General features: G+C 34.3%; 1 protein-coding gene across 3 annotated transcripts in view; it reads left to right on the plus strand.

Moving 5' to 3' along the window:
* LOC117929889 (integrin-linked protein kinase 1-like) overlaps nucleotides 1-14174 on the plus strand; it is an 86314-nt gene that overhangs the window by 49963 nt on the left and 22177 nt on the right. For all 3 annotated transcript variants that reach the window (XM_034850326.1, XM_034850328.1, XM_034850327.1), the window contains exons 7-8: nucleotides 5560-5639; nucleotides 7811-7873. In XM_034850326.1, coding sequence (XP_034706217.1) covers nucleotides 5560-5639; nucleotides 7811-7873 — 143 coding nt within the window. The remainder of the gene's footprint in view (nucleotides 1-5559; nucleotides 5640-7810; nucleotides 7874-14174) is intronic.

The raw sequence follows: 14174 nt of genomic DNA on the forward strand, positions 1-14174 counted from the left end.
TTCCGGTCATCAGTCCTTGTTCTCAGAGCCAAGGGAGAAAACGCTTTCCGGTCGGTCGAATCGTCGTCAGAAAAACATTCACCGCCGGCGAACTTTTCCGGCGAACTTTTCCGGCGACGGTTTTTTTTCACACCGCAAGGAGCGTCTGGAGGAGATCTACAACTTTTCCCAAAACACCGGAGCCAAAAAACCATCCACGCGCCACCCACGCGCGTTTTTCCGGCCGGCGACTGCATCTCACGCGCCGGCGCGTGAGGGCGCGTGAGCCACTTTCCGGCGACGCGCTTCCTACTCCAAGCTCGCCTGACGCCGACCAGCCACCCTACGTACCTGTTTCTGCCATCCAAGCCCTGCACGTGCCTCTTTTGGGGTCTTTTTGCCTCCGCGAGCCCTCCGATCAGCTTTTCCGACGTCCTCCGGCTATTTTTCCTCAACTCCAATCCCTGCACGTGCCTTGGGAAGTGTTCTTCTACCTTTCCGGTCCATGACGAAATACGGAATGGCATCATCACAAGTATCCAGCGTCACGTCACCAGAATTAGGAGGCAGATCTGAAATTCCAAACCTTGGTGGTAGTGATTCCTCTCCTATTCTCATCACAGGACACAAATTAAATGGCCATAACTACTTACAGTGGTCACAATCTGTGTTGCTGTTCATTTGCGGTAAAGGAAAGGATGAGTACCTCACTGGAGAAGCAGTCATGCCAGAAACTACAGAACCGGGTTTCAGGAAGTGGAAGATTGAAAACAGCATGATCATGTCATGGCTTATCAATTCCATGAAATGACATAGGTGAAAATTTCTTGCTGTTTAGGACTGCAAAGGACATATGGGATGCAGCCAAAGAAACTTACTCAAGTTCTGAAAATATTTCAGAACTTTTTCAGGTTGAATCAGCCCTACATGACTTCCGCCAAGGAGAGCAGACAGTTACTCAGTATTACAACACACTCACAAGGTATTGGCAGCACCTTGACTTATTCGAGACTCACTCATGGAAATGTCCTGATGATGCAGCAACATACAGGAAAATTGTGGAACAAAAGAGACTGTTCAAGTTTTTCCTAGGACTAAACAGGGAATTGGATGATGTTAGAGGCCGAATCATGGGCATTAAACCCCTGCCAAGTCTCAGGGAGGCTTTTTCAGAGGTTAGGCGTGAAGAAAGTAGAAAGAAAGTGATGATGGGATCCAAAGAGCAACCTGCCCCAACATTGGATGCCTCTGCCCTTGCGACTCGGTCATTTAATAGTAGTGGTGGAGATCGTCAGAAACGGGATAGGCCTTGGTGTGATTATTGTAAGAAACCAGGCCATTATAAGGAGACTTGCTGGAAGCTTCATGGCAAACCGGCTGATTGGAAACCAAAGCCACGGTCTGACAGAGATGGCAGAGCACACGTGGCTGCCAACTCTGAGAGCACATCTGTTCCCGAGCCGAGTCCATTCAACAAAGAGCAGATGGAGATGCTACAGAAACTATTAAGCCAAGTTGGCAGTGGCAGTACTACCGGTGTAGCCTTCACTGCTAATCGAGGAGGAATGAAGTCGTGGATAGTGGACACAGGTGCTTCTGATCACATGACAGGAGATGCTACCATTCTTCAAAATTACAAGCCAAGTAATGGTCATTCATCCGTCCATATTGCTGATGGTTCAAAGTCAAAAATTGCCGGGACAGGTTCTATAAAACTTACTAAAGACTTATATCTTGACTCTGTTCTCCATGTTCCAAACTTGGATTGTAATCTTTTGTCCATTAGCAAATTGGCCCGTGATCTCCAATGTGTTACTAAATTTTATCCAAACTTGTGTGTTTTTCAGGACTTGAAATCGGGGAAGATGATTGGCAGTGCTGAACTGTGTTCCGGGCTCTACCTCCTCTCATGTGGCCAATTCTCAAACCAAGTCTCTCAAGCAAGTTGCGTACAGTCTCAGAGTATGTTAGAGTCTTTCAATTCTGTGTCAAATTCTAAGGTCAATAAAGATAGTGAGATTATAATGTTACACTATCGCCTTGGTCATCCTAGCTTTGTTTACCTTGCAAAATTGTTTCCCAAATTATTTATCAATAAAAATCCAGCATCTTATCACTGTGAAATTTGTCAGTTTGCAAAGCATACTCGAACAGTCTATCCTCAAATCCCATACAAACCTTCGACTGTTTTCTCTCTAGTACATAGTGATGTGTGGGGTCCCTCCCGGATAAAAAATATTTCTGGCACTCGATGGTTTGTGACATTCGTTGATGATCATACACGGGTAACATGGGTTTTCCTTATGAAAGAAAAGTCAGAGGTCGGGCACATTTTTCAAACCTTCCATCTTATGGTTCAAAATCAATTCAATTCCAAAATTCAAGTCCTCAAGTCAGATAATGCAAAGGAATACTTTACTAGTAGTCTCAGTACTTATCTTCAAAATCACGGCATTATCCACATAAGTTCTTGCGTTGACACCCCACAACAAAATGGGGTGGCTGAACGCAAGAATAGACATCTCTTGGAGGTTGCCCGGTGCCTTATGTTTTCCTCTAATGTTCCAAACTATTTCTGGGGGGAAGCTATTCTCACAGCTACTTATTTGATTAACCGTATGCCATCCAGAGTGCTTACCTTTCAATCCCCACGTCAACTTTTCTTAAAACAATTTCCTCACACCCGTGCAGCCTCTTCTGATTTACCACTCAAAGTATTTGGTTGCACGGCATTCGTTCATGTGTATCCTCAAAATCGTAGCAAATTTGCTCCTCGAGCGAATAAGTGCATTTTCCTAGGGTATTCTCCAACCCAAAAAGGGTACAAATGCTATTCTCCAACCAACAAAAGATTTTACACCACCATGGACGTCTCTTTCTTTGAACATGTCTTCTTCTATCCCAAATCTCATGTTCAGGGGGAGAGCATGAATGAACATCAAGTTTGGGAGTCTCTTCTTGAGGGTGTACCTTCTTTTCACTCAGAGTCACCAAATCCTTTCAATTCGCGCCCACTGAGTTGTCCACACCCATACCGTCATCAGTCCAGCCATCTCCTGTGACCATCCAGTCTCCCATGCCTATTCAACCTATAGCCCCACAACTTGCTAATGAGAACTTACAAGTTTACATCAGGAGGAGGAAAAGACAGGAATTAGAGCACGGATCACAGTCAACATGTGGCCAATATATTGACTCCAATTCAAGTCTTCCTGAAGAGAACATAGGTGAGGATAGGGCTGGAGAGGTGTTAATTCCCAGCATTGATGATTCTACTCTGCCGATTGCATTGAGGAAGGGTGTTAGGAGATGTACAGATCCAATTGGGAATTATGTTACATATGAAGGGCTATCACCATCTTACAGAGCATTTGCTACTTCTCTTGATGATACTCAGGTTCCCAACACAATACAAGAGGCATTAAAAATTTCAGAATGGAAGAAGGCAGTACAAGATGAGATTGATGCACTTGAGAAGAATGGGACGTGGACTATCACAGATTTGCCGGTTGGGAAGAGGCCCGTGGGGTGCAAGTGGATTTTCACCATAAAATACAAAGCAGATGGATCAGTCGAGAGATTCAAGGCTCGTTTGGTAGCTAGAGGGTTTACACAATCCTATGGGATAGACTATCAGGAGACTTTTGCTCCTGTTGCAAAACTGAACACTATCAGGATTCTTCTCTCATTGGCTGTCAATCAAGATTGGTGCTTGCAACAACTGGACATAAAAAATGCGTTTCTAAATGGTGACCTAGAAGAGGAAGTCTACATGGAAATACCACCTGGTTTCGAAGGAAGTATGGCAAAGAATCAGGTTTGCAAACTCCAAAAATCCTTGTACGGCCTTAAACAATCTCCCCGAGCCTGGTTTGATAGATTCACAAAAGCAGTCCTGAAGCTGGGCTACAAACAAGGTCAGGCTGATCATACTCTATTTGTCAAGAAGTCTCATGCCGGGAAAATGGCCATATTGATAGTCTATGTTGATGATATTATTCTATCTGGGAATGATATGGAGGAATTACAGAATTTGAAGAAGTATTTGTCAGAGGAGTTTGAAGTTAAAGACCTTGGAAATTTGAAATATTTCCTTGGTATGGAAGTGGCTAGATCAAGGAAGGGAATTGTAGTCTCTCAAAGAAAATACATACTCGATCTTCTTAAGGAGACCGGTATGCTTGGATGCAAACCAATTGATACTCCTATGGATAGTCAGAAGAAACTTGGTATCGAGAAAGAAAGTACACCGGTAGACAGGGGGAGATATCAGCGGCTCGTCGGGCGCTTGATTTATCTCTCACACACTCGGCCAGATATTGGCTTTGCAGTGAGTGCTGTAAGTCAATTCATGCACAGCCCCACTGAGGAACACATGGAAGCAGTCTACAGGATTCTTAGATATTTAAAAATGACACCAGGGAAAGGTCTATTCTTCAGAAAGACAGAGAACCGTGACACTGAAGTATACTCAGATGCGGATTGGGCAGGAAACATCATTGACAGGCGGTCCACTTCTGGATATTGTTCTTTTGTCTGGGGAAATCTTGTTACCTGGAGGAGTAAGAAGCAATCAGTTGTAGCCAGAAGTAGTGCAGAAGCTGAGTACAGAGCTCTTGCACAGGGAATCTGTGAAGGGATTTGGATAAAAAGGGTTCTTAGTGAACTGGGGCAAACGAGTTCATCTCCAATTCTGATGATGTGTGATAATCAGGCAGCTATAAGCATAGCAAAGAACCCGTGCATCATGACAGGACCAAGCACGTTGAGATTGACAGACACTTCATCACAGAGAAGGTGACTAGTGAGACGGTTAGATTGAACTATGTTCCTACCAAGCACCAAACCGCAGACATCCTCACCAAAGCTTTACCTAGGCCTAACTTTGAAGACTTAACTTGCAAGCTGGGATTATATGATATATATTCTCCAGCTTGAGGGGGAGTGTTGAAATTTGGCATTCAAAGTTAGGGTTTTTTAATTTAGGAAAGTATTTTAGGAATAAAAAAGGAGAGATCATTTAGGATGATTCAGTTTCCTAATTTTAGGAGAGAATCAAGCTAGATTGATTTTTTCTTATTCAGTCATTTGTGTATATATATGTGTATGGTGTGTACCTAAAGAATCAATAAAGGAATTCAGAAATTCTTCAGTTGTCTTACATGGTGTAGAGCTTTGGTACTTGGAAATTTGAGTTTAAACCTTTCTTCTTTTTCGATCACATTTTTTAACCTCTGTGTGGGAGGAGATAATACATGAGGCAGGGTATTAAGAGTTGGCATACTTGATTCCTTGATTTGTTGCATATTTAACAATAGACAAGAATGAATGAATATACAATGATATAAATAGTATCCCAACACCACTGACTGCCAATTTTTCTTGGTTAAAAGATTGATTCTCATTGTGGAACTTCTAAATATGATAGAGAAACCAAACATCAATTTCCATAATTAATTTAGTGAAATCATTTTTCTTGGAAAAAAAAACTTTTATACTTGTTCAATACACAGATTAATATGTAGCAAATTCTGGTTATGAATGTATATTTCTCACATACTTCTTCTCCATTTTTTGTAGGGGAACTTGAAAACTATTTTGCAAAAGAAAAACCGTCTTGACCTAGCAACTTCTGTGCGCTATGCACTTGATATTGCTAGGTAATATGCTTTCACTGGATTTTACTCATTTTGTTGATAAAGTAAAGTGGCTAGAAAGTATAGTTCATGACTCCTGAATTCAAATAATTGGCTTTTACATTGTTAATTGTTTGTATCATTAACACTTTCGAATTTAACATGGTCCAAGAGATATCTCAATGTTTGTTCACTTAGGTTATGTAAAAAAATATATTTCCATGTTCATTAGTTTCAACTCTCTTCACATTCATCTAAAGGTGAAAATACTCTAAAATCCTATATAAATTGCAGATCTTTTGATTTAGGATTCATATTATGTATCAGAAATTGGAGAATTACCTTTAGTGTTCTTCCCATCCTGATGTTGGATGGTTGTCTACAATCCAATAGGTGGGTCAGGACTACACTAGTTTATGTTTAAGGAAAGGACCAAGGAACTAAAATTATGGCAGCAGTGAAAAGGAATTAAAAATGAGAAAAGAAAAAGATGAAGAAAACATGGGAAACCTTGGAGTCTCACCTATAAGAAAAATAATGGAGTGTCACCATCAGAAATTGCTAAATATGCATTAAAATAGGTATTATTCATCATCCTTTAATGTCTTAGTTATATGAAATAGTCTTATTTATAGAGTTTAGAAAACCTAAAAGACTTAATAAAGCTATAGAAAAGGAAACTTTATCTATAGAAACTTATTAGAACTCCTAATTCTTTCATAAAACTCCTAAATCTTCCAAATAATGAAATAAATGAAAAATAGAAACCTCCTTTTTTAGAAGTAGAAACTTAGAACTTATAGAAACTTCCTTAACAAGAGTTCCTAATAAAGAAGTTTTTAAATTTAAAAAGGACTCAAATAAGAACCATAGAAAAAAGTGACTTTTAGAAAGTAGAAGCCTTAGAAGTATAAAAGCTTCTGTTAAGGAGAAATTTCCAATAACAAAACTTCCTAAATTCCAAATGAGACTTGAATAACCAACTACTTAGTAGATCTTGGAAACTCAACTCATCACACCTCCCTTTGTGTTTGTGAAGTCATAAAATATTGAGATGAACAAGTATATTGGCCCATGGAAACATTGGAAATATTCTAAAAGAAATCATGGCAATTACTATTTGATATGGAAATTTGAAATAGAACTTCATGAATTGTCAACTACGTGCAATAATGCAACATTTAGAATTGAAATATTATTAAAAGAATATGCCTGATAAGTGTATAATCTTTAAGGTGAAAATTGTGTGACCAGTATACATAATTTACATCTTAATAATAATCATATGGTTGAATTCTAAAGTGATATGAGATTCCACTTCTACTACAATTGTTCTTGCATTGAAAATAAGACCAGAAACATTACTTATTTGTAGCCCAATGCAAAATTAAAATAATTAGATTTTATCCTGATCATAGTTCTGATTCAACACTCAAAAATTTTTATTACATAAAGCATCTAGTAAACTAAAATCATTAATCTATTTCTACTACTATTACCATTACTAAGTTCTTAGTCATTAGTATTCCATTTTTAAAAAAAAATTTGTGAAATATTGTAAACAACCATTTGCTTTTCATATTTCGATAATTAAAAGGAAAAATTAAAAAAAAAATACTAAACTGATACAAAATAAACATACAGCTATACTTTTTTCTCTTAGAAGTAAATTCCTCTGGTAAGCAATACAATGATACCAAGATATCTTAATGAATTTGTACCAAATGAGGGGTTGTAAGAAGAAGTTAGAGGTTCATTTTTTAAGAGTGAATTTATTTTAAAATTTTTTATCATAATATGGAAAGGAATCCAAGAATATATTGAACTGATTAAAATTATTTTTTCCATGAAAATGGTTTTTTCTTAATTCTTTCTAATTAAATTCATTTTATTGTTATCTTTATTAGGGGAATGAGGATTATGTTAGATAATTGAGTTGAATGAGAGTTAGAGAAGAAAGAAATAAAACAAATGAAGCCAAATAAGTAGAAAAATAGTTAACTATCTCAAAGTATTGCAACATTCCAAAATTTTCTGACATTAGAAAAAATTACAGATTTAGAAATATGACTGAAGTAACTCTTCCCACTGGCTTTTAATTTGCTTGCTTAAAAGCATCATCATTTTTTTCTGAGCATTTCTTTTCTTATTAGATGTTGACAAAATGTTCCATTTGATGTCTAAACAATTGGCAGGGGTATGAATTATCTTCATGAGCATAAGCCCTTGCCCATAGTCCACAACCATTTGGATCTTGAGTAAGTCTATTCTTGTAGATTCATATTTTCACTTATTATTTAGCGTGTATTATCTTCTCTATTTTTTTTGTTTATGAAATTCATTTGAATATTGCTTGGTTATCCAATCTTTACAGCTTTAAGAAAGAAGCATGTCTTTCTTTCTTTTTAATTTTTTTTTTCTAACTTGCTAAGCATCTTTCTACTATCATGCTATGTAGTTTTCACAAAATGGAAATGGGCAAGTACTTTCTTGTAAAATTGATTCTTGATTGCAGTTCTAACTACATATTTGGTAAAAAAAATAAAATAAACATTTTCCTTGTGATAAGGAGCATTTTGTCTATTCTCCTATATTTAAATAGAAGGGTTTCCTACTTCCATGAGATGAGCATCTCTTTCTCTATTCTTTTTCTTTTTTCCTTAAATCGCATTTGCACTAATATGAATTGAAATTGGAGGGCAAAATAGTAACCACATGGTTTAGGACTAGAGAAGTTAATTAAAATTCAAAAACCCAATGACCAACAATAAGGTTGCTTACCTTCACACACCTTCCTTATCATCTTTCTTATGACATCCTAACCATAGGAATGCATTGCCCATGCTACCTGTTGGGTTTTAAGAAACAAAATACAATTGTTTGATATGGGATGACTAAAATCTCTTTAAATATTTCTTGATTGAAAACAACAATTCATTTAAAAGGAATAACAGGTAAGCTGAAACTAAAAACTTGTGATTTTAAAAGAGAAAAGGAAAAAAAGAAGTGGTCTTGGTTTTTGTCTTATCAACTTTTCTATACCTTCTAACTATTTATATTATTGAGTTTTAAAAAGAGAAGATTATAGTAATACCCCAAATATAATATGGAAAATAATAGTCTAGCATAACAATAATAAACACTAAAAAGGGATAATAAGGGAGAGTTATTCTTCAAGAATAAAGCATAGAACCAATACTCTAAATGGACAACATCCAAAAATGGCCAAACAAAAATACTAGGAAGTTACACTCAAGAAGGCTTGAAATCCTTTGCAAAAGCTCTTAACTATGAGTTGTCGTACTTAGCCAACTGATTCACTCTACGGTTATATAAATGAGAATCTAAGTGTAAGAGTAGCCTAGACCTATAAACAAAAAATTTTCTCAACTAAACATCCAATTTCCAAGGTCTTCTGTTATCTTATAAGACCTAAGAGATAATTGTGATTAAGTCTCCTTCCACAAAGAAATTACTAAAACCCAAAAAACTTGCTTGAAGCACGTGTAACAAGGTTAGAATCTCTTCCTTTATGGGGAGCCATACTCCATGGGCTTGAAGAGAACTATATACCTAAAGGAACTACCAATCTCGATTTATGTCAAGTTTCTAACAAGCAACCATCAAAATTGAATTTCAGGAAACCAAATGGAAGGGGTTTCCATGCTAGCACACCTTCTCAACTCTTTAGGAAGCACAAAAAAAAAAAAATGATTTTGATCTAATGTAAACCAAGAAAGGGAAAAGTAATGACTTATAATAAGTGTTGCCACTTGCCACTAGCCAAACCTTGCTTCTAGTGTTTCCTCCAAAATAACTCAAAAAAGTAATGAATATCACACTATAGCATAATTCCAACAACTGTTTCAAAAGGCCAAAGGTCATCTTAAAGCATTTTATCCAAATGAGGTAAACATAAGCCTTAAGGCAGAATGGAGCATAACCTCAACTTATAATAAATAAATAAATGAATAAATATATATATAATATATATATATATATATATATATATATATATATATATATATATATATATATATATATAACTTTAAAAAAAAAACTAATAAAATCAAATAAAGTAACTAATAAGGAAATCATAAAATTCACAACAAAAAAATAATTGCTTATCATTTTTAATGCTTTTTAATTTAGTTCTTCTTTCTCTCGTCTAAAGTCTAACTCTCCTTCTCATGGCTTCATCATTTTCATTAGTAGGATCCTACAAGGAATTGTTATCATAACAAATTGTTTTATCATCTTCCCCATCCATGTGAATGTCCACCCATTATTCCTTTTCTTCCACCAAATGGAGTGGTCTCTTTCCTTATCTATTAATAATAAGATTAAAAATTATACATAAGTTAAGCCACTACAACAATCAACAACCTCTCTCTCTCTCTCTCCCTCTTCTTTTACTTTGAGCATTGAATAGAAGTTAGCCAAGCCCCCTTTTATTGTAAAAGGTTTAACCTTACTCCAAACATATAAAATATATCCAAAAACCCACAATGAGAAACATCTAGAAAAACTCATTTAATATTGAGTTTTAAGTCATGAAATACACACCAAAAGCCCATAAAGCCCCAAAACCCATTAAAACTTGTTAAGGCTAAGTCCAAATGAACTTGATATACATTGTTGACTCATTAAATCTAAGATGAGGTTGATATATATGTTATTGATACTTTATCTAACAACTTAAGTTTTTAGGAAATCAATAGCTTAACATGGTAGTGGATCCTTGTTTAGCAAGAGGTGATGAGTTTAAACCTTACCATATGTTTATTTCCCCTAGTTTAACCTATAAGGCAAGGTGTTAGGATTCCCCATGTTTATTTCCCCAAATTTAGCCCATAAGGTTGGATGTTAAGGTTAAAGCTCAAATGAACTTGATATATAAATTACAAGCTTTAAAGCCTAAATGAACTTGATATACATTGTTAACGCACCATCTAACAACTTAAACTTTTAGAAAAATTGATAACCTAATAAAACCTATCGATTATGTGAGGCTTAAGCGTCAATTGAATGAAGGTTATAGCCTCAAGTTTTTAAGCCTCAATGGGTGAGGCTTCAATCCCAATTATCCTATTTTGAGGCAATAACTTCAATTATCCTATTAGGCTATAATCTCAAGGGTATTTCACAGTTTGCCTAAAAAACTGACCTTATGCAGTTGGATAATGAAAAAATAGATGATTGATTGTTTCCCTACAACCTAGTACATAGAACACAAAACTCATATGAGAGCTTTAAAAGGCCTTCTCAAAGGAGAATAACTTTTTAAAGGGCTAATGACCACACTTTACCATTGACAAGTAAGGCACATATCATGGGGCAAAGAAGACAAGAGCAAAGAGTGATTTTCAATGTTCTAGTTGGATAAGTTAAAACAAAAGTTAACGTTTCAAAATAAAGAAAATGGAAATATTTTGGAATAAAAAGATGAGAGATCTCTAGATTTCAAAACTAAATGGATTGGAAAATTAGATTCAAAGTGGTTTGTCTTCCCCAATATAGGCCTTTCAAGAAATGAATCCCTAAACTATCCTTACCAAAGAATCAAATGTATGAAGCAAAAATAGAGAAACCCACACAATAGCTTTCCATATGCAATTGTGCAACCACATAACAAAATGTTAACATCCTATTCATTAGAGCATAGAACATATATGCTTTTGGTAACCCTATTCCATATTGCACCTTTTTCCCTACAAAACCTCTACAATTACTTTCCTAAAATAGATTTGTTCCTCTCAAAAACCTTCTCAATACTTAGACTCCTTTAGGCCATGTTTGGTTGGCCGAATATAGCATGTGATAGGATAAGAGAGGGAATATTATATTATATCCCATATTTGGTTGATGATGGGAAAGGATAAGTCATCCCATCATTTATCATATCTTATGTTCAACCAAACATGGGATAAGATAAATTATGGGATATATTATCCACCCTTTTTTTTTTTATTCTTTTCACATGGGATATGTTAATCCCATGGTAAGATATGGGATATACATATCTCATGTATCAAAAATTTATTTTTTATTTTTTAATATATTCATTTTATAAAATAAATTTTTTCAGTATAAATTAAATTTATGATTAAAAAAGAAAAACTAAAAAAATATTTATAAAATAATATTAATATATGATATATAAATTATTTTTATATATTAAATAACATAATATACAAAAAAATTTATTTGTAAAGTTCAAATATTTTAATCATGAATATTGTTAAACAAAACAAAATTTTCATTTTTTTAAATAGAAAATATTTAAATGTGATATAATTTTTATTTTAAACATTAAAAATAATATATATTTTATATTATTTTTTATTTATTTTACAAATTAAATATAAATATAAAATAATATACAAATCTTATTGGATATGCTACTTTAAAATATTATGTCTATAGAATATGTACATCCAAGGATATCATATCCCATTGGAAATCATATCCTAGGATATTCATATCTTATCCAATGGGATATGATATCCTAGAATATACATATCCTATCCTATTATATCCCGTCAACCAAACATAACCTTAATACTTTAGCCTAACCTCTTAACTCTAACCTATGAGATGATCTTTTTTCTCCCCTCCATACTCGATCATAAGATTCCCATTGGATTTTCTAAATCCTAGAACTTAGTTTGGCTAGGATCTAAAAGTCGAAATTAGGTTCTAAAAATATGGAGCTTTGGGATTCCCATAAAAAATAAGTCATCGATAAAAGGACCAATTAGAAGTCCTACAACCTAAAAAGGAGGTTATCACATGGTGATGGTCATGGTTGAAATTAATATCAAAAAGTCTTTTTCAAAATATATTGTATGTTTTTTCAAAATTAATTTTAAACACCGATTTCTCTCCTAATTGTAAATTTCATCCATTAACACATTAGCACATAGACATTATAATAGTCTAAGTGCTCTAGATTTAAGCACAAGTACCATGTACCATTTCTATGCAAAAAGCATTAATGTAAGTTATTTTTAGATATGAGAAGCCTTTAAGAAAAAGTTAAAGAAAAATCTCCCAAAAAAGTGTTTCTAACATGATGATCAAGGAGAGTCCCAAACAAAAGCTTGAGTTCTACATTAACCAAGCTAACATGCACTCTAAATAAAGAAGTTGATTTTGTCTTCCTCCCTTTTGTGGCTAGTATGGGAGATTGTTGGCCCTTGAGTTGAATAATCCAAGTCAATCTAGTCTATTTTAGGGTTGGACATTTGTTCCACAAACAAAAAAAAGAAAAGGAAATTGTTTATTTTGAAGGATAAAGAGAATAGAATGTAATAAGAGAAAAAGGGTTTTCTTTAAGCTTTACGAGTTTTTCTTGACCATCGTTACACAAATTGTATGAGAATTCTCCAAGCTTTACAAAATGATATTTTTAGTGAGACTACTCTAATTTTTTAAGGCTTTAAGCCTATAGAAGTACTTGGTTTTAATTTTTATTTTGATCACACCCCAAGCCTTTAGGTAAACTAAATGCTTATGAATCCTCTTGTAATTCATTTTTGATATAGTGGATTGCTTAGATTTGTTTGATGAGAATGGTCCAATTTTTTAGGGTTTAAGCTTATAGAAGGAATTAAGGACCCTATTTTACTTTTATTTGTATTACCACAACCTTTTGGATAAAATAAAAGTTTCAGAGTGGAATTCTTAGGTTTTTCTTGTAATTTTTTTCTTCATATTGTAGGGTTTGTTTTGTGATTATTCTCTTCATATTGTAGGGTTCTCCTTGTAAATCTTATTGTGCTTTATACATTTTATATGCCTCTTTGATATATTTGTTGCTTTTTCTTTGTTAAGATTGGTTAAAAAGTTCATTATGTTGGTTCATTTTTGAAGTGTTTGAAGTGCTATTTAAATACTATGTTGCTAATAGTTAAGGTTGTCCTTTAACCTCATTATAAGTGTATGTCAACAATTCTATCCCAAAAGTGTCTATAGTTAAGTAAAAATTTGGTTAAGCTCATAAAGTCAATTTAGCTCAAGCAAGAAGAATATATTGCAGCTTGCACACTTTGAAAAGTTTGTAAGAAGCTCATCCTATCCTTGCAATCTTTAAGACATATGAATGATGCAAAAACCAATTCATGTTTTGCAGAAAAATGAGAATAAATTTTTAATACTTCAAAAATAGTTTTCAAACAATAATTAGTTACCAATTCATGTTTTATGGAAAAATGGAAACAAATTTCTCAAAGATAGTCTTTAGGTGTAAAATTTTTAGTTCTTGCAAAATAGGATCTTAGAGAACCATTAATTGTTTGTCAATCAATCTAGGTAGTCAATTGTTGTTCCCTTTATCTTGTTGCTTCCATCAATTGAATAAATTGGTTACCATTTTCAATTAATCAAAAAGCTATTTCAGGCAAATTGTTACAAGTCCTTGTGTGGTTACAACTTTGCCACATTTTTGTCTCAACTTCTCAAAATTTTTTAAAAGCCATAAAGAAAGAGTTGTATCAAACCAAAAACCTAATTCTTTGTTCGATAACTTGAAAGTCTTATTCTCAAAATTTTAGTCTT

Source organism: Vitis riparia, chromosome 14 (assembly GCF_004353265.1).
Source record: "Vitis riparia cultivar Riparia Gloire de Montpellier isolate 1030 chromosome 14, EGFV_Vit.rip_1.0, whole genome shotgun sequence".
Lineage (NCBI taxonomy): Eukaryota > Viridiplantae > Streptophyta > Magnoliopsida > Vitales > Vitaceae > Vitis > Vitis riparia.